We start from the raw sequence: 21,966 nt of genomic DNA, 5'->3' as shown, positions 1-21,966 counted from the left end.
TTCCCTTAAAAGTCCTACAGTTACATAGTCACATATCACAGAAAAAAATATGTATAGTCCAAATTTATTGGATTGTCCTCCATAAAACTCTGAAGTAAACAGTAAAGACAAGTTTATATATTTATGTTTTGATGAAAAACGGAGGCTGACCCTCAATACCAAAACCAGTAAAACGATTTTGATGCTCTTCAAATATTAGTAAGGTCACTCACTATATCACTCGATAGATAGATAGATAGATAGATAGATAGATAGATAGATAGATAGATAGATAGATAGATAGATAGATAGATAGATAGATAGATAGATAGATAGATAGATAGATAGATAGATAGATAGATAGATAGATAGATAGATAGATAGATAGATAGATAGATAAGATCGAAGCCCAACCCTGTACACATTAAAATTGGACTGATGTTAAAACTGCAGGCCAGGTGGTCGGGTCTACATCCAATAATGAAGTTTTTGCTGCATTTTCTCTGTAACTTTCTGAAAGTGATGATTTAGCGTTTCCACCCACTTCAAGCTGTGTGGAGGTGACATTTACTGGTACCGTGTAGTAGATTAACGGAAACTGTGGAGGAGTCACATGCTGTTCAGGTCATTTAAGTCCACGTGTGGTTTGTTTTCTAAACATTCAACCAACTGGGTTCTCTTCTGTGGTCATTTTCATGTTTACAGCCCAAGAGAACACTTTTAATGTGAGACCATAACCTGATTTATCTCCTTTTATAGGAAGAAGACAGCTGCCAAATTGAGATTTGACTCCGTTTTTATTCTGATCTGGGGACCATTTAGTAGTTTTTACATTCAGTGCAGCAGCCTATAGATGATTTGTTGTCGTGGTGTAGTCAGAGGAGAGGTGAAGCAGAAAGGAATGAAGGAGGAGAATATGTGGAGGTTTCAGTAGCAGCAGGAATGACAACATGGCAGCAGCTGCAGCTTTATAACTGACGAACGTACAACAGCCGCTTCCACTGGAGGCCCAGAAACTAACCTTACACTGTAAAAAAATACAGGTTTTAACTGTAACTTATTGAACAATGTACTGCTGTTTTACAGGTTTCCCTGTTTTGTTAAATTACAGATCATAACTAGTAAAAATTGCATTTTTAAAAATTTATTTACATGTAAACTGTAAAAAAAAGTTGTCCCCATCAAAAATCAGTATTTATATAAATAGTAATTCATTCTTTTACAGTGTTTCACCATGGAATCTTTCTACAGAGCAGAGTGACAACCAGTTTGTAGAGGTTGTAAAAATGGAAAAACTCACATTTAAAGTGACTCATTTTTTCCAAAATGCCAAAAATGACTCAAAATCTGTACAAAGTCACACAAAAAAAAGTTCAAAATGGCTCAAAATTTGTCTAAAATGATCTTAAATGGAGAATAAAACACTGGATCAATGAAATAGAGGTTTTCAAAACGTAAATGTTCATATTCAAAGTGACTCCATTTGTCCAGAATGATGAAAAAAATGTCTAAAATGGCTCAAGATTTATTGAAAATGATCCTGAGAGGAAAATCAAAGCTACTGGATGAATAAAATAAATGCAGCATGGCTCATAAACAGTGAACAGAGGAGCAAGTTGTTGGAGATACATTCAGCATGGTGAAACATCTTTCTAGAATTCATGAAAAGACACTTAAAACTGGACTAAAACTACTGAAAAAAAAACACTCAAATTGTCTACAACAACTCAAAAATTGTCATTTTGAAGACGTTTTTATTAATTTTTAAAATTTGTTTAAAGTAATTGGAGATGATGTTTTAGACTGAGAGGAAAATCCGAGCTACTGGATGAATAAAATAAATGCAGCATGGCTCAGAAACAGTGAACAGAGCAGCAAGTTGTTGGAGATACATTCAGCATGGTGAAACATCTTTCTGGAGATGATGTGCAGAGTAGCGTAGAGGTTGTACAAATGTAAATAAAATATGTTTATTATGTAGGAACAAGTTGTCAACATGTTGGAAGATACATACAGCATGATGAAACATCTTTCTAGAGCAAAATACTGTAAAAAAAACGGTTAATTTATAGAGGTTGTAAGAACATAAGTAGTAAAATATCTACAGAATGTGGAGCCACCATTGTTTTCCAGTATGTTTAACACCGATGGACACTTGGAAAAATGTTGAAAAATGAGCCCTCAGTGAGTGAAAACGTGACAGGAGTAAAAACAGAGTAATTCCATCCTTCCATCCACACAGATAAGCTGCTGAACTGAAGTAACTTTCTAAAACATTTTGATTTTATTTCTCCGACAGAAAGGAAACACTGCCCTGCACATAGCTTCCCTCGCCGGACAGACGGACGTGGTGAAGGAGCTGGTCAACCACGGAGCCAACGTCAACGCACAATCTCAGGTAAAACACACACACACACACACACACACACACACACACACACACACACAGAGAAAACACTGCGGTAGTAAAATCATCTTTGTGTGTGCAGTCATGCAGACGGATGTGTACACAACTATTGTACACACAGTGTCCATCTCTGTGTGTGTGTGTGTGGGCGTGTGCTGTGTCAGCAGCTCTGCAGTGCGACACACACACACACACACACACACACACACACACACACACACACACACACACACACACACACACACACACACACACACACACGGGGTCCGTCGCCACGGCAACAGTGATGATGTCAACGTCAAAGCCTCAGCTGCTGAGAGGAAGAAAATTACGTTGCTATTGATGAGCTGCTCCCTTTACTGCTGCATTCCTCCACCATCTGGGGTTTATTTCTAGTTTTTAAAGCATCGCAGCAGGGACAGCAAAGTTTTTAACACCTTGTAATGAGTAACTGAGTATAAACTGATTGTGATACAGCAGGATTAAACTGCATCATCTAAAAACTACATGGATCGATATGTGTCTGCTGACTGTTTACTGTGTTTCTGCACGGACACACATTTATGTCTTTATTTTGCTGAAACAACGTATCTGAAGGTGCGCTTCATGTAAATTTCATCATCATCCCAAGTCACTGTAGATCCCTTTGTTGTTGTCCGCACTGAAAGCACCCGGACTGCACATGTGCTTTGAACAAATTAGACTGTACAAGAAGATTGTCCACCATCTACACCTTATTAATTCATCGTTAAAAGATCTGTAACTGAAGTAGTCGCTGCTGGACTTGGAGTGGCTTTTATTTGTAGATGCTTTCCCCTTAAACACAGCTGAAAGTTCTGAAATCTCCAGATAGCCCATGTTGTATCCGCCTATGTCAGGATTAATCACGACAACCTGTAACCAACTACTCTATCCAACAAAAAAAGGCAAGTCAAGGCCTTTTAGAAACACCTATTGGACCCTGCTGTGTTTTTGTATGTTATTGTGTATATACTGTAGTATGCATAGAACTGAATGTGCTAAGTCAGTTAGCCTCTAGATGGGAGGTGATATGTCTTCAAGAACCAAAAGCAAACCAGTTTTAGGTTTTTTCCTTCTTATGTTTTAATTTAATAACCACTGTGTTAGTGATTATGGTTTCTTGTTGTATTACTCCTGCATTATAGATGAATTTTGACTCTGAAGTTTAAATGGAGAGAAAAGCAACGACAATAAAATCTCCAGATATCCTGTGCTGTATCCATCTACCGCTCAGCACACCTCGGGATTAATCACAATGACCTGCTACTAGCTACTTTATTCTGCAAAAAAAGGGAAGTCACTGCTTTTTAGAAACATCTACTGGACTCTGCTGTGTTTTAAAATGTTCAATATGACGGACGATGCAACTGAACACGGAGCAAACCGATTCTATGTGTTGTAGTACGAATAGTTAGCCTCTTGCAGTTAGCCTATAGGATGGTAGTTGATACGTCTTCAAGAACCAAAAACAAAGCAGTTTTATGTGTTTTCCTTCTTATATTTTAGTTTAATATCCACTGTGTTAGTGTCTATGGTTCAATATGGCATTATAAGTGAATTATAGATGAATTTTGAATGTGATGTTTAAATACAGAGAACAACAGCAACAATATAATCTCCAGATATCCCGTGTTATATCCACCTACTGCTCAGGACACCTCAGGATTAATCACGACAACCTACAACCGTTTTTTCCTCCTATAATTCAGCTTTATTGGCTCTGTTATTGGCAGAATTTTGACGGTGAACTTTATCTGAATAAGATAAAAGCAGTCAGAGCAGCGACACCAAAATAACTACAAAGACCAGAGAAGAAAGAAGCGGAGGAGGGCTTTTTTTTTTTTGCATGCCAAAGTGAATTTTGGATCCCTGTGTTGCCATGGAGACGTGTTTTCTTGTTCGAGTGCCGCCCTACGCTCACATTCTCACACACAAACAGAGTCGTCGTCAGCTTGAGCTTTTATCTGCAGTGTTATCAGGTGTGAGGTATGTAGGGAGGCGACAGTAAGAGCTGCTCTCCTGATCGCTCTGCTGCCGGAGGCTCCGCTTTGAAACCTGAAGTAGGAGTTAGATGGAGGGTTCAGTCTTTGTACTGTGGAAAATGTCACACGCGTGATGATAGAGCGTAATTTCTTACAATTCAATTAGGAAATCGTTTCTAGATCAAACCAAACACGCTTCAGTTGATTAAATACCGACACATGAAGGGACTTTATCTCGTTAATGCAAAAATCCTGTAAATCCAATACTGCCATGAAGCATTCCTGCTTATTGATTTTCAACTCTGACCACAATGACCTCATGCAAGCTGAGATATTAATGGATGGATCACCATTTCACCTCACTTTTGTTATAGTGCAGCAACATTGTCCTTTTGTACAGCTGGACTTTATTTTCTAGTATTTTACTGTTGCTATACCCAGTTTAAACTTTAAAAACACATGTTTAGGCCCAATAAAAGAAATTAATTCAACAGTTTGAATTATTTTTTTTTTTGAGTTATGACAACTTCTAACCAAATTATGTTCAACCAACAACCATATTAGTGGGATTAGTTTTTCATCTATAATCAATGGAATCTTTAATTACCAACTATTTAATAATTGGTGGCACAAACACAAGTTTTTAAGTCTTTGAAATCCTGAATTCAAGATCATCAAGTCAATTTACTGCAACTTGAATTTGGTTTTAAACCAATTAACACAGATTTTTCAGTTTAAATTACAGACTATTTTAAGTTTATATAATTACCAACATTATTATGTCAACAAACTCAATAAAAGACAATATTTGAAACTTGAACGGTTTGTCTAAATTTTACAAATTTGAATTTTAATGTTAAATGTTGGGAATAGGCCTCTTGAATTACATTTTAGAGTTTAGGAATGGTCGAGAAACATCATGAAAGTGACCCTTAGGTCCAAGAAAAAGCCACAGAAGCAGATTATTGAGATTAAATAATAAGTGTATTTTATTTACAATATATTAACGAGTCTGAGGACTCGAATTTAGCTTCTGGGTAGACGAACAAACAGATCTATGTAAAAAACAAAAAACACTCAAGGATAGCATCACCAATATCAACAAACCAAAATCCAACATCTGGCTTACCTGTCTAACATAAACAGGAGAACATAAGGTCAAAAAATGGATGTTCACGTCTACAAACCCCTCTTATAAAAGTAAGAATTTGTGCCTAATTGTTGCTCTGTCTTTCCTGCAAACTTATGGACCAAAATGATTTAAATAACAGTGCAAAAATGACAACAAACAGGTGTAAAACCAAATCAGCAACTGTATATATGGTAGGAAGAAAACATTCTTATGGACACACTAGAAAAATCTATTGTCTCTTATCTTGTCATTGTGACTTCCATATATCGTGATTATATCTTATAATTATGGTTTGTAAAATCAAGTATTTATAATGTAGAATTTTGTAATAATTACACAGAAACATAAATCCTAATAACAATAGAAGACCTCCAATGTTTTTCTTTGGTAAATCAACCATTTCCACATGTTTTAGCAGTTTTCTTGCTAATTTAACTTTAAGTTTAATGTAAATCTCACAGGGAAACATTAAATTTGCCCTCAGATGTGAGCAGTGGATGTTATAAATGTTTAAAAACACACTTCCTAATCATTCATGTGTTGTCTTTTTTCCAGAATGGCTTCACTCCGCTGTACATGGCAGCGCAGGAGAACCACATGGACGTGGTTCAGTTCTTATTGGACAACGGCTCCAGTCAAAGCATCGCCACTGAGGTAAATAAACAGAAAATACGCAGAGCAAATACACTTAAGCCCTGTTTGCACACACACATCCAGGAGGCTAATAGCTAGCCTTTGTCTCAGGCCTCATTTAGCTTCCCTGTAATTCCACTGCAGCGCTTTGACCGACGGTTTGTTTGCTGCTGATGGTTAATAGGTTTCTGCCACCAGTGGCTCATTAAGGAGACAGGCCATGTAACATATGAAGCCTGTGTTTACAGAGAGTAGAGCTTAATTATTTTTTATAGATTGAGCTGTTGCCTGGATAAAGAGAGGAGTGATTGGAGTGAATGAGGCAGCAGCAGTGTGACGGTGTGTTCACTCAGAGTGACCTTGGCTGTCTTTATCTTCCTACTGAGGGAGGAACTAGTGACGTTACAGGACTCTAACTGTGGCATGAGCGATTGCTTCAATAAGAGTGTCACAGTGATCCATCCTCTGCAGTAAGATGGCAGACAGCAGCCGCCGCCCCTGCTGGACTGAAGTGTGACAAACACAAACTCATTTTGGTCTCGACTTCTGCTGTGTTCAGACTGATTCGTACGTTTTACTGGGTTCTGTTGTGTAGTATGTAGTTAATCTGACATCACATAAGAGTCATTGAGTATTAGGCTTCTCTTAATACTGTAGTGACCACAGGCGTCTGTCCCTTCTTTGTTTGCAAGCTGAGTGTAGCTGGGTGTAGCTAGTAAAGGGACACCATGATAAAGTGTTCTGTGATGCTTAATGACATCCAACCAATTATTTTGACATTATATTGTGTTCTGTTGTGTAGTATGTGGTTAGTAAAACATCAAATACCAGTACTGTAATGACCAATGCAGGCGGTCAGTTCTGTGTTCCAAGTACTGTTGGGCTTTAGCTAGTAAGAGTGCCATGTACTGTACTGCTTAATGACCTCAGACCAACTATTCTGATATCATACTTGATTTTGTTGTGTAGTATGTAGTTAATGAGAAAAACAAATAGCAACACTGTAGTGGCTGAAGGAGGCATTCAGTTCTATGTTGGCAAGCAGAGAGCATGCTCAGGGTTTAGCTAGTAAAGGAGCATCATGACAGAGGCTTCTGTGATGCTTAACGTTCTCCGACCAACTATTATTACAGTACACTGCCTTCTGCTGTGCTGTATGTAGTTAGTAAGACATCAAGTAACAATACTGTAGTGACCAAAGGAAGCGGTCAGTCATGTGTTGGCACGCGAAGATTATTGTCTGAGTTTATGTAGTAAAGGGGCACCATGTCAAAGTCTTCTGTGATGCTTAATGATCTCCGACCAACTATTCTGATATCATACTGGGTTCTGCTCTGTAGCATGTAGGTAGTAAAACATCAAATAACAATACTGTAATGGCCAGTGGAGGCGGTCAGTTCTGTGTTCCAAGCATTGTTGGGGTTTAGCTAGTAAAAGAGCATCATGTCAAAGTCTTATGTGATGCTTAATGATCTCTGACCAACTATTCTGACATTATACTGGGTTCTGTAGTGTAGTATGTAGTTAGTTTTAAAAAAAAATACTGTAGTGGCTAAACGAAGCAGTCAGTTCCATGTTTTTGCAAAAAGAGAGCATTGTTATGGTTTAGCTATTAAAGGAGTGCTGTAACAAAGACTTCTATGGTGCTTAATGACATCTGACCAGCTATTTTGGCATTATACTGGGTTCTGTTGTGTTGTATGTAGTTAGTAAGATGTGAAAAAACAACATTGTAGTGGCTGAAAGAGGTGGTCAGTTCTGTGTTCTGTGCATTGTTGGGGTTTAGCTAGTAAAGGAGCACGATGATGAAGTCTTCTGTGATGTTTAATGGTACCTTGGGCCAACTATTCTGACATTATACTGGGTTCTGTTCTTTAGTATGTTGTTAATAGGATGTCAAATAACAATATTGTAGTGGCTGAAGGAGGCATTCAGTTCCATGTTGGCAAGCAGAGAGCATTGTTACAGTTTACCTAGTAAAGGAGCACTATAACAAAGACTTCTGTGGTGCTGAATGACATCTGAACAGCTTTTTTGACATACTGCATTCTGTTGTGTTGTATGTAGTTAGTAAGATGTCAGAAAAACACTGTATTGACCAAAGGAGGCAGTCAGTTCTGTGTTAGCAAACAGAGAGCATTGTCAGGTTATTGCTAGTCAAGGGGCACCATGACAAAGACTTCTGTGATGCTTACTGATCTCTGATTATCTATTCTCACGCTGTACTGGGTTCTGTTCTGTAGTATGTAGATAGTAAGATGTCAAAACACAATTTGTATTACCAGTTTTTCAGTTATTGATAGATAATGCTTCATGTTTAGTAAGAAATTTATTCAAATTTACAACACCTGTGTAGCAGCGGACGAAAGCAAAGGATCAGTTAAATGTTGCCTTGACTGACCAGGACAACCCTGTAAAGACTGGAAAGGAGTGAATTATTCTGGTCTTTTTTAGTGTTCATGAATATCAGCATCCTCTGACTTCCATACACCGTGTGTTTTACTCCACCTCAGGGCTTTCTATTTCCACTGAAGATGTAAATATTTAAAAACAGCTCACAAATATGAGACCTGCCAACCTCTATGTACTCTACAGAGCAGGAACGCAATTTGACATCAAAGCACACCGCTACAGATTCAGAAAGCCTTTGTTGTCATTGTTGCAAGCTGAACATACATAGAAATGAGGAATTCATTAGTAGTATAGCATGCTATGAGCCTCTGGAAGTCCCTCCTAACTATGAGATTGTACCATAATCCAAATCAAATTGAGTCGACTATAAACAAAACCTACTTGACAGGTTTGCAAAAAAGAGCTAAAGTGTGCAGAAAAAGCACCAAAGAGCTGCTGAACTCCTGCATGTTGACATCTCTTTTAATGATTTGTCACTCTGAAGGACGGTGACGTTGATCGTTTGTCAAAAAGCACAAGAAGAAGAAGAGTTTGACCAACCATGGCGCCACATTCGTTCCCCTCGCCTTCACCCGCTCCCAAAAAAGCTTAATCCTAAGACAAGTGTGGCTGATTGACGAATGCATGGAGTCATTTAAGCAGACGGCAGCTGAGATCTGCAAATCAGCTGCAACACTCTTGACCTTGATTCCTCTAGCAGCTCCGTCTTTTGTCTGCCTCCTCATCCTCCTTTCAGCCTCCATCGGCCTCCACAGGAGATGCACTGAATTATTCATGCAGGGAAATGTATATCCACAATGGAAGCAACTCCTGCTGTTTAATAATTCAGGTTCAGCAGAGCACGACGAGCAAAACATCACAAATTCATTCATTTTATTTGTCTTTTATTTGCATTTGATGTTTTTATTGCATGTATCTTGGAGCATTTTAACTATTTTCTGTTGAAATCACCATTTTTTATGTGTTTAAATAGGTACAAATGGGTATTTGAAAAGAAGGTCTCATTGTTGAAGCTACTTGCTGCTATTTTGAGTGGAATTAAATCATGCTGATCTCGGATTCGGTTCATTCTGTTGCTATAATCAGTAAATGTAGAGTATTTCTGAGTATTACTGTGTAGAAAACACATAGAATCTCCTCCAGATGCAGACAGTGAAGCATCAATCTGATTTATTTACTGTAGTGTTTAATAATTCAGATTCAGCAGAGCATGAGGCACAGAAGTTCAGAAATACATTGATTTTCTTTGTCTTTTATTTGCATTTCGTGTTTTTATTGCATGAATCTTGCAGCAATTTAACTATTTCCTGTTAAAATCAACATTTTCTAGGTATTCAAATAGATGCAAATGGGTATTTTTAAGTGTCTTAACCCATTAAAATGAAGAGAAGTTGTTACTGTTGAAGCTGCTTGGTGCTATTTTGAGTGGAGCTCAGACTGGGTTCATTCTGTTGCTATAGTCAGTAAGTGGAGAGTATTTCTGAGTTTTACTGTGTAGAAAACACAAAGAATCTCTGCTGAGAGTCTCTCACCTGTAGTGTTTAATAATTCAGGTTCAGCAGAGCTTGAGACACAAAAGATCACAGATTAGTTGATTTTCTTCGTCTTTTATTTGCATTTAGTGTTTTTATTTGAATGCATCTTGGAAGCATTTTAACTATTAAGGATTAAAATCCTAATTTTTCTCTAAATTTATGTGTTTTAATAGATGCAAATAGGTATTTTTAAGTGTCTCGGCCCATTGAAATGAAGATAAGTTGTTATTGTTGAACCTACTTGCTGCTATTTTGCAGGATTTTACTTATTTTCTGTTGAAATTCCCATTTTTTATGTGTTTAAATAGGTACAAATGGGTATTTTGAAGTGTCTTAACCCACTAAAATGAAAATAAGTTGTCATTGTTGAAGCTACTTCCCGCTATTTTGAGTGGAGTTAAATCGTGCTGATCTCAGATTCGCTGCATTCTGTTGCTATAATCAGTAAACAGAGAATATTTCTGAGTATTTCTGTGTAGAAAACACAAAGAAGTTCCTCCAGATGCAGACAGCGAAGTATCAATCTGATTGATTTACTGTAGGGTTTAATAATTCAGATTCAGCAGAGCACGAGGCACAAAAGATCACAGGTTAGTTTATTTTCTTCGTCTTTGATTTGCTTCTGATGTTTTTATTGCATATATCTTGGAGCATTTTAACTATTTTGTATTAAGATCACCATTTTTCTCTGAATTTGTGTGTTTGAATAGATGCAAATAAGTATTGCTTATGAAGATAAGTCGTTACTGTTGAAGCTGCTAGGTGCAATCTCACAGCATTTTAACCTTTTTTTTTTGTTGAAATCCCCATTTTTTCTCTTTGTTTAAATAGATCCAAATGGCTAATTTTTTTGTATCTCTGCACATTAAAATGAAGATGAGTTCTTACTGCTTGCTGCTATTTTGAGTGCAGTTAAATTGTGCTGTGTCACTGCAAGTTTTCAGGCTCCAACTGGACGATCAAACACCTTCCTCTGTTGTGCCTGGAGGTATTTTTAGGACATTAAAGTGACTCTTTGTGAATCCGTAACGATGCAGATGAAACAGGGAGCAGCTTCTGACTTTAGCGCTTCTTAAAGAGGCTAAATTTATGCGTTTGAATGTGTTTGTGTGTTTTGCAAACGTGTTTGCGGATCAGATTGTGAATGTGTCTGTGTGTGTTCAGATTGTGAATGTGTGTCAGCCTGTGTGTGTGTGTGTGTGTTTGTTAGTTCTGTGTGTGTGTGTGTGTGTGTGTGTGTGTGTGTGTGTGTGTGTGTGTGTGTGTGCAGGCTCTCCAGTGGGAGGGTTTTGCTGTGAGTTGTGGGTGTGATGCTGACTCGGTTTTATCCAGACAGTCTGGTCTCGTATAAACACTCGCCTACGCATCGACACAATCTGCCAGGAATCTTTCTCTCTCTCTCTCTGATGAATCACGGATGCTCGTAGCCTCGTGTTGCTGCGTTCGTCTCCATATCGATGTGTGCAGTCGGCCTCATCTGCCTCTCAGTTTGTGTCCATTAGCGGCTAAATTTCCTTTTTGATTTGTCCTCGAGCAGAATGCAGAACTCCTCCTCTGGCACTTAAAGCGACCGGAGCGCATTAGCTGAAACGCCTGAATTGCTAAATGGCTATTAGCTCGCTGTGTGCTGGTTAAGCTGCATTCAGACACGTGACACTTTAGACCAGGAGGGTCAAAGTCATTCTAGTTCAGGACCACATTCAGCCCAGTTTGATCTCCAGTGGACCGGACCAGTAAAATCACTGCATCATAACCTATAAATAATCACAACTCCGAATGTTTCCTTTGGTTTAGGGCAAACATTTTCACATTTAACCCTCCTGTTGTCCTCATTTACGGGCACCAAATGTCCTGATAGAACCAGTCAGTGATCTCCTTCAGTAGAACCAGTCAGTGATGTCCAGGTAGAACCGGTCATTGATGTCCAGGTAGAACCGGTCAGTGATGTCCAGGTAGAACCGGTCATTGATGTCCAGGTAGAACCCATCAGTGATGTTCTGGTAGAACCAGTCATTGATGTCCAGGTAGAACCGGTCATTGATGTCCAGGTAGAACCCATCAGTGATGTTCTGGTAGAACCGGTCATTGATGTCCAGGTAGAACCGGTCATTGATGTCCTGGTAGAACCAGTCATTGATGTCCAGGTAGAACCGGTCAGTGATGTCCAGGTAGAACCGGTCATTGATGTCCTGGTAGAACCAGTCATTGATGTCCTGGTAGAACCGGTCATTGATGTCCAGGTAGAACCGGTCAGTGATGTCCAGGTAGAACCGGTCATTGATGTCCTGGTAGAACCAGTCATTGATGTCCAGGTAGAACCAGTCATTGATGTCCAGGTAGAACCGGTCAGTGATGTCCAGGTAGAACCCATCAGTGATGTTCTGGTAGAACTGGTCTGTATCGTCCTGGTAGAACCAATCAGTGATGTTCTGGTAGAACCGGTCATTGATGTCCAGGTAGAACCGGTCATTGATGTCCAGGTAGAACCGGTCAGTGATGTCCAGGTAGAACCGGTCATTGATGTCCTGGTAGAACCGGTCATTGATGTCCAGGTAGAACCGGTCATTGATGTCCAGGTAGAACCGGTCAGTGATGTCCAGGTAGAACCGGTCATTGATGTCCTGGTAGAACCGGTCATTGATGTCCAGGTAGAACCGGTCATTGATGTCCAGGTAGAACCGGTCATTGATGTCCAGGTAGAACCCATCAGTGATGTTCTGGTAGAACTGGTCTGTATCGTCCTGGTAGAACCAATCAGTGATGTTCTGTCTTCTTTCTTCTACCCTCCAGGACGGGTTCACCCCCCTGGCGGTGGCGCTGCAGCAGGGTCATGACCAGGTGGTTTCCCTGCTCCTGGAGAACGACACCAAAGGAAAAGTCCGACTTCCTGCTCTGCACATCGCTGCCAGGAAGGACGACACGAAGGCGGCCGCCCTGCTGCTGCAGAACGACCACAACGCCGACGTGGAGTCCAAGGTAGGAGGACTACAGCTCCCAGCATGCCCTGCTGGCAGACAGGAAGCAGGATAGAGATACAGTGTCTTATTCAGGGCTCCATGAAATGTTTCAGGGAAAATTCTGTTTTATCTGTTTACTTTTTAAAGAGTCAGCAGCTGTTCACTGACCTCTGGCTGCAGGTTTATATCCACACTGTAAGAATTAAACCTTTTTAACACATTCTCACGGGATTTTTTCCAACAATTTACTGATATTTTACAGATTTTTTTGTTAAAATCACTGGAAAACAGATTAGTTTAGATTGTAACAACAGAAACAAAAACACTGCCCCAAACTGTAAAAAAAAACGCACAAATAATCTGCATATTTCCATGCTGTAATTAATTATTTTATGATTTAAGACCCATTTAATAACGTCCAGCTGCAGTCCTTCATCCAGATGTTGGTTCCTCTGTGTGGTTTTGGTTTTTCTCACATCTACATACCATCTACAGCTTGGTGCAGCCATGTTGTTGTTGTTGTTGTTGTTGTTATTGTTGTTGTTGTGGTGCACTAACCACCTCATTCTCTCCTCCTCTTCCTCCTGGTTCTCCCTCTATTCCTTCCTTTTTCTCACCCGACCGTCCCCCCTTTACCCCCTCCTCCTTCTAGATGATGGTGAATAGAACAACAGAGGTACATCTTCCTCTTCCTCTTCCTCTTCCTCTTCTTCTTCTTCCTCTTCTTCTCCTGCTCCTTCTTCTTCTTCTTCTTCTATTCTTCTTTTTCTCCTTTTCCTCCTCCTCCTCCTCCTCCTCCTTCTTCTTCTTCTTCTTCTTCTTCTTCTCCTCATCCTCCTCCTTCTTTTTCTTCTCCTCATCCTCCTTCTTCTTCTTCTCCTCATCCTCCTCCTTCTTCTTCTTCTAGATATTCTTCTCCTCCTCCTCCTTCTCCTCCTCCTTCTTCTAGATCTTCTTCTTCTCCATCTTCTTCTTTTCCTCCTTCTTCTAGATCATCTTCTCCTTTTCCTCCTCCTCCTTCTTCTTCTAGATCTTCTTCTCCCTTTTCTTCTTTTCTTTCTTCTTCTTCTTCTTCTCCTCCTCCTCCTCCTCTTCCTTCTTCTCCTTCTCTTTCTTCTTCCTTCTTCTTCTTCATGGTCCACTCATGGTCACCGCTGCGAAGCCTTCTGTCTGCTATGAGCTCTAAATGCTGGCATGAAAGCTTCTGCTTCCTGTTTTTAAACCTGCATTTCCACTTTTTGCTTTCTGCAGCAGTTTGTTGCTTCAGAACTTAATAATAAATAAGAGCAGAACTCCAGGAATATTCACTTTTTACAGACTTTCTACAGGATGGAAGTTAAAACCTGTTTAGTAGTTTTTGGACTTTTTATTTTTCACCTCGATACAAAGTCCTGCTCCTCTATGGAAACAAAAATATAGTCCTCCAGAAACAGAATCAGACCTTGATAAATGGATGTCTTCATGTCTGGTGCAGAATATTCTGGTTTTATTCTCTCTAATCTCTCTTTATTTATCAGATATTAATATTGTTTTGTTGCTTGCATTGCTTGACGTTTGTATAAAAACGAGGTTATGATGATTTATGGTTTAGATTCTTGCTTTTATGAGCCCTTTTTGGTTGCATTAGTTCAGGTTTTTGAGCTGATATTTTCTTTGAAATGTATTTTCTTGAACTAAGACACGTGCACACTCACCTGCATGTCTGCTTTTTGTGTTTCCTGTCAAGCTTCTAACAGAAAAACAGGATTTTTACGAACTGAAAGTATTAATTTTTGCATGTTTTTCATCTGGCAGGAGCTTCAGGTCCTGATGTTTGCTTTTAATGTGATTTTACTCACTCTAAACCTGAACTTATTATTATTATTATTATTATTATTATTATTATTATTATTATTATTATTATTATTATTATTATTATTATTATTATTATTATTATTATCTAAAAGTTCCTAAAAGACCCTACAACATAAATATAATATTAGAAATATTATATATTTATATAAAATGGTATAATTTTATTTATTAATCAAGTGTAATAAATTAATTAAGTATAATGATATATAAGATATATTAATAATGATTTTTTTAAAAAAATTGTTTATTATTTTATTTATTATTAATTTTAATTAAGGTCAAGGTCCTTACAATATCATATTTTATTTATTTATTATTAATTTTAATTAATGTACAAAGCTACAATATTATATTTTATTAAAATTTACTTAACTAATTTAAATATTAAAACCCTACCATATTGTTTGACGGATAAATTTGCCTGGCAAGTTGAAATATTAATGTAAAGAAAATTATTTATTGGAAAAAATTTTGCAGTTAAATAGGTAATTAAGTAAAGAAGTTAAATATTAAGGTAAAATACTAATTTATCTGACTAATTTAAATATTATTAAATATTATTTATGGTACAAATTGACCTAATTAATGGAAATATTAAGGCTTAAACCTTACAATAATAATTTGTTATGAAAATCGACCTTACCTTATTTTAAATGATCCTTATAATATTATTGACAAAATTTCCTGATTATTTAAAATATTGTGTCCTCACAGTACTATTTATTATAAACGTTTAACTAGTAGGTTTGAGTAATAAAGTTAAAACCCTGCAATATTATATATAATATAAATTTACCTGAATATTTACCTGATATTAGGATTTAGTCCTTACTAACTGACATACGTTATTGAAGCTGTAGTTTTCAGTGCTGTTGTACTGATTTATAATGAAGAAAATTAAGCATTTCAGTAAAACGCAATGCTGCAAAAGTCAATCTAAGTAATAAACAAATAGTCGAATTAACACCTTTTAGAGAGTTTTAACACAAACTGACCATAATAAACATCATAAAGGTGAAACGTGGTGCTGCTGTTGCATTTCATTGCATTAAATTCTCTGTTTTTACCCGTTAAAGTGACCAAAGACTGTATTTTTATTATTATTTTAACAGATTTTGAAGCATGTGTTCCACCTCTGCTCTGCTTCCAGCTGCTGTGTGTGACGTCCCATCATGCTTTGCTCGTTGCTATGTCGACGATGGTTGTTTTTAACACGCGTTTCATGGATTTTGGTTTCTTCTTCTGTGGTGTTTGTGTCTGCAGAGCGGTTTCACTCCTCTGCACATCGCCGCTCATTACGGAAACATCAACGTGGCGACGCTGCTGCTCAACAGAGGAGCTGCTGTGGACTTCAAGGCCAGAGTGAGTCTTCAGATACGACAGAAACACACCAAATAAAACACAAACACACTCTGAAGAGCTTCAAATAAAACACAAACACACTCTGAGCAGCTTCAAATAAAACACAAACACACTCTGAGCAGCTTAAACAACAGAAATACACTCTGAAGAGCTTCAAACTGCAGAAACACACTCTGAGCAGCTTAAACAACAGACATACACTCTGAAGAGCTTCAAACTGCAGAAACACACTCTGAAGAGCTTCAAACACACTCTGACGAGGTTCAAACAACAGAAACATGCTGATCTCTGATCTGAGAGCTGCTGTTTGTATGAGAGTTAATCTGCAGCTGTTGTTGTCGGTCTGCTGCAGGAAACATCATGTCTGAGTTTTGCGACCCTACAGACTGTAGGAATGGAGGAGGCTGAATGTTTGAGATGTTATATGAATAAAGGACGGCAATAATCTGCTATTTTTATTGTAGATTATGTTGTTTTTTTAGTTGTTTGGTTTATAAAATGTTAGAAAATGGTGAAACATGTTGATGTTTCCCAACATGACGTCCTCATATGACTGGTTTCACCCAAAAATATTCAGTTTACTGTCATAGAGGAGGAAAAAAAACAGAAAATATTCATATTTAAGAAGATGAAATCAAAGATTTTTTGACTTTTTTTCATAAAAAAATTGCTTAATTAATTAATTAGTTGTCGGGAATGGTGAAAAATGTCTCAAATGTCTTGTTTTGTCCAAAACTATTCAGTTTGTTATCATAGAGGAGGAAAGAAAACAGAAAATATTCACATTAAAGAAGCTGGAATCAAAGATTTTTACCTTTCTTTTGGAAAAATTAACTCAATTAATCAATTAGTTGTTGGAAACCATTTTTTTTCCCAACATGATGTCCTCATATGTCTGGTTTTGCCCCAAAAATATTCAGTTTACTGTCACAGAAGAAGAAAGATACGAAATATATTCACAATCTGAGGTCAAAGAATTTTGACTTTTTTTACTTAAAAACTTACTCAAATGTCCCTTTCCCCCCCCAAATATATTTAATTTATTGTCATATAGGAGCAAAGAAACCAGATAATATTCACATTTAAGAAGCTGAAATGAAAGAATTTTCACTTTTTTAGTTAAAAACTTACTCAAATGTCCTGTTTTGCCAAGAAATATTCAATTTACTGTCAGAGAGAAGGAAAGAAACCAGAAAATATTCCCATTTAAGAAGCTGAAATTAAAGATTAGACATTTTTCATTTAAAAAAAAAAAAAAAAAAACTCGATTAAAATGTCAATTTTTCCCAACATGACATCCTCATATATCTGATTTTGTTCAAAAATATTCAATTTACTGTCATAAAGGAGGAAAGAAACTAAAAAATATTCACATTTAACAATCTGAAGTCCAGGAATTTTGTCTTTTTTTACTTAAAAACTTATTTAAACGACTTGTTTTGTCCAAAAATATTAAATTTACTGTCAAAGAGGAAAAAAGAAACCAGAAAATTTAAGAGGCTGGAATCAAAGATTTTTGGCTTATTTTCATAAAAAATTAACTAGATTAATTGATTAGTTGTTAGAAATGATTAAAAATGTTGATTTTTCCCAGCATGAAGTCCTCAAATGTCTCATTTTGCTCAAAAATATTTAGTTTACTGTCATAGAGGAGAGGAAAACTGAAAATATTCATATGTAAGAAGCTGAAATTAAAGTTTTTTTAAAAAACTTTTTTCTTTAAAAAATACCTTGATTAATTGATTAGTTACTAGAAATGATTAAAAATGTCGATTTTTCCCAACAGGACATTGTCATATGTCTTGTTTTGTCCAAAAATATTTAGTTTACTGTAATAAAGGAGGGGAAAAACAGAAAATATTCACATTTAACAATCTGAAGTCAACTTAAAAACTTACTCAAATGTCTTCTTTTGCTCAGACATATTCATTTTGCTATCATAGAGGAGGAAAGAAACCAGAAAATATTCACACTTAAGAAGCTCAAATGAAATAATTTTGATTTTTTTTTCTTAAAATATTACTGGATTAATTGATTAGTTTCTGAAAATGGTAAAAATAAGAAGTCCGGTTGGTTTCCACTGAAGTTCTCAGGATCTATAAATGAACCCTATTAGAAGTCAGTTGGTTTATAGAAGATCTACATGCTGGTTGTTGAGTTTGTCTGAAATAATGGATTAATCCTGGATGTTTCTGTGATTTTTCAACCAGTTTGTTGGGATAAGATCCAAATCAACCAACCAATCAAAGTGGAAACCACAGAGCGTGTTAATCCTCCGCTGAAAATAGTCCCAACAGGTTTACTACATTTAATCCACACTGGGTAACACTTATTTAAAACTGCAGCTGTTTTAGAAAACTACTGAGCCTTTAATAAAAGAAACAGTGGATTTATTGCTTGTTTTTGGATGTTTAAGGTTTAAAATGGGGAAAGTAGGTTGTTGGTTCATAAAACACAGAATCAAACCAGTCAACCTGCAACTTTTTCTCATCAAAACTCTGCAAATTCTGTATTTTAGAAGCATTATTTGAAAGATATACAAGGCTTTATACACAGTGAACAGATACTGGTGGCCTCTGGCAGTTTTATAGGAAAAACCAAGAAAACCAGGACACCAGGCAGCAAGAGTTGCTGCAGCTGGAGGGATTATTTTCCTCTAGAGGGGGATATTTAGCCATTTTACTCCCATTTTACTCAAATTGAGACAGAAGTGTTGTTTTAAACTGCTTTGATTTAACATTTATTATCACAGACCAAGACACACAGTCGATACCTTCAGTCTTTTGTTCCCTCTGTGCTGTTATTTTCCTCTTTTAAAGTTAAATTGATGATATTGTGCTTGTGTTTTCCTGCAGAATGATATAACTCCGCTGCATGTAGCGTCCAAACGTGGGAACAGCAACATGGTCCGACTGCTGCTGGAGAGAGGAGCCAAGATAGACGCTCGGACGAAGGTACAAAACACACAAAATCTACTTTGACTGACATGTTGTTGGTGTTTATTTGATACTCAAAGAGGAACGCTGTCTATTTGGCTCTAAAGTTTCCTAAAATCGCAGCTTTTAAAAGACTTCAGTCTCACTTGAAGTCTCAGCTGCTTTGTTTCTTTATTTTCCTGTTTTTTGTGTTTTTTTATGGGTTTGTTTTGGTTTTCTTTGTGAAACACTGTGATTTTGTGCTGTAAAAGGTGCTAAATAACTAAACTTTACAGATTTCTTTGTAATTCATGGTAAACAATCGTGTCTTTTAGCAATTCAGAAACAAAACTAAAGTTCTTAGATTATTTATTTTCCGAAAAAGTTTAAAAAATGGAACCAACATTTGTCCAAGTGCCCACAGGTGTCTATTAATCCTGGAAGAAAATTCTGCCTTTACATACTATAGAGAGGCTGTTTAACTAGATTATTTACATTTTTACAACCTCTACACTACCCTGTTCATCAGCTGTAGAAAAATGTTTCACTATGCTGGATGTATCTCCAACAACTTCCTCCTCTGTTCACTGTTTCTGAGCCATGCTGCATTTATTTTATTCATCCAGCATGTTTTATTGTCCTCTCAGTCTGAAATTCATTGGAAACTCAAAAGTAACATAAAATGTCCAAAATGAGTCAAGAATTGTTCAAAATAACTGAAAAACTTACATGAAAGTAGCTCAAAATATCTCTAAAAGTGTCATTTTAAACAACATTGGAGTTATTTTGGTAAATTTGAGTCATTTTGGACACATTTTAAGCCACATTTCAGTTTCTGGTCATCAGCTGTAGAAAGATGTTTCACTATGCTGAATGTATCTCCAACAACTAGCTCCTCTGTTTACAATTTCTGAGCTATACTGCATTTATTTTATTAATCCAGCATGTTTTGCTGTCCCCTCAGTGTAAGATTCATTTGAAACTCATCCAAAACAACATAAAATTGTCCAAAATGAGTCAAGAATTGTTCAAAATAACTAAAAAACTGTACAAATTTACTTGAAAGTAGCTCAAAATATCTATTTGAGTCATTTCAGACGAGTTTTAAACCACATTTTAGTCTCTGCACATCAACTCTAGGAAGATGTTTCACCGTGCCGAATGTATCTTCCAACAACTTCCTCCTTTGTTCACAATTTTTGAGCCATGCTGCTTTTATTTTATTGATCCAGTAGTTTTTTTTTCCTCTCAGTCTAAAAGTCTTTTGAAACTTGTCCAAAGTAACATAAAGTGTCCCAAATGAGTCAAATATTGTTCAAAATAACTCAAAAACATACTTTAAAGCATACAAAATATCTCTAAAATTGTCATTTTAAACAACATTGGAGTCATTCTGGTAAATCTGAGTCATTTTGGACACATTTTAAGCCGCATTTCAGTCTCTGCTCACCATCAGTAGAAAGATGTTTCACCATGCTGAATGTATCTTCAGCAGCTTGCTCCTCTGTTTACCATTTTTGAGCCATGCTACATTTATTTTATTGAGGAATTATGATTTATTTTTTGTGTATTTATCTATGTAAACACCAAATATAACTTTTTAGTTCTGTTGATGAGCTTTTGACAGAATCTGGTAAAAAAAAAAAAAAAAAAAAAAATTTGTTAAATTTTTTGAATGACACGTGAAGTTAATTTTGATTAAATGTCACAATTTTAAGCTTAGATTTGTTCATTTTTTGGTGATGTAACTCATGAGACGTTCATTGACCTTTGAAAATCTTACAATTCTTTGTGTTTTCACAGTTATCGACTCTGATAAATGGTGTCGTTTTGGCAAAGTTTTTAAAAAAGCATGGATATAAAAGCCACCGGCAGGTTTTGGGGTTCACAGAGTTCAAGCATTCTGTCGTTCATCCTCCAGTATGAGCACATGAAGGCCCCATATTGTATCATCACCCCTCAGGCTCTAAATCAGATCAGCTCAGTCCTCAGTTTGCCCACCATGTGATTTTTATCGGAGGGATTTTCTGAACCTTTAAACATAGCTGCATATTATCCTAATCCTCCCAGAGCTGTGTGGGGATGACGCATCGCCTGCAGTGTCTTCATCATATCTGCTGTAGAAGCTGAACATAAGCTGTTTGTTTCCTCAGGACGGTCTGACTCCTCTTCACTGTGGAGCTCGAAGTGGCCATGAACAGGTGGTGGAGATGCTGCTGGACCGAGGAGCTCCAATACTGTCCAAGACCAAGGTACACCTTCACCTCCGTAGGTCTTCTACCTACCGTTTTACCTCATCTTCTGCAGGAACGTGTTCAAGAACATACCAACAAAGACGCATAAACTTGCAGAGAGGAGAAGGGTCATGTTGATTTTTGCGTTATTTTGCGCCAATCTGTGGATCAATGTTTGAAGAGCCATAACTTGAGAAATAATGCTGTAAAAGTCCTGAAATTTGGCAGACCCATTGATATGTACATCTGGTCTTCAATGGTTCAGTCCTGCTGTGATAGAATAACACAAAACAGATATATGATGGTGCAAATTTGGTCTAAAGAATGTCTAAAAATGTCAAATTCTATATTTCACCAACCATAGAACCTTTATTTTTCACTCCAAGAGGCAGATTTTTCGATTGAGTTGATCATGTGTAAAATCTGGGATCGTTGGTAACATTAGTTTTTGTGTTAAAGAGTCTTAAAGAAGTTGTCTATTTTTGCATTGTTTTGTTTGCATAAATCTGTGGACCAATGGTTAAAGAGCCATAACTTGAGAAA

General features: G+C 37.0%; 1 protein-coding gene across 46 annotated transcripts in view; it reads left to right on the top strand.

The window, feature by feature from the left end:
• LOC111586477 (ankyrin-3-like) overlaps positions 1-21,966 on the top strand; it is a 230,685-nt gene that overhangs the window by 110,811 nt on the left and 97,908 nt on the right. For 39 of the 46 annotated variants that reach the window (XM_055004246.1, XM_055004249.1, XM_055004243.1 and 36 more), the window contains exons 4-10: positions 2,279-2,377; positions 6,077-6,175; positions 12,892-13,077; positions 13,711-13,734; positions 16,176-16,274; positions 19,130-19,228; positions 21,343-21,441. In XM_055004246.1, the coding sequence (XP_054860221.1) occupies positions 2,279-2,377; positions 6,077-6,175; positions 12,892-13,077; positions 13,711-13,734; positions 16,176-16,274; positions 19,130-19,228; positions 21,343-21,441 (705 nt within the window). The remainder of the gene's footprint in view (positions 1-2,278; positions 2,378-6,076; positions 6,176-12,891; positions 13,078-13,710; positions 13,735-16,175; positions 16,275-19,129; positions 19,229-21,342; positions 21,442-21,966) is intronic. The other 7 variants (XM_055004239.1, XM_055004252.1, XM_055004245.1 and 4 more) reach the window with 1 other exon arrangement.

This window comes from Amphiprion ocellaris, chromosome 18 (assembly GCF_022539595.1).
Source record: "Amphiprion ocellaris isolate individual 3 ecotype Okinawa chromosome 18, ASM2253959v1, whole genome shotgun sequence".
Classification (NCBI taxonomy): Eukaryota; Metazoa; Chordata; class Actinopteri; family Pomacentridae; genus Amphiprion; species Amphiprion ocellaris.
Note: the sequence above shows the minus strand (reverse complement) of the source record. Positions and strands in the feature narration are given on the sequence as shown.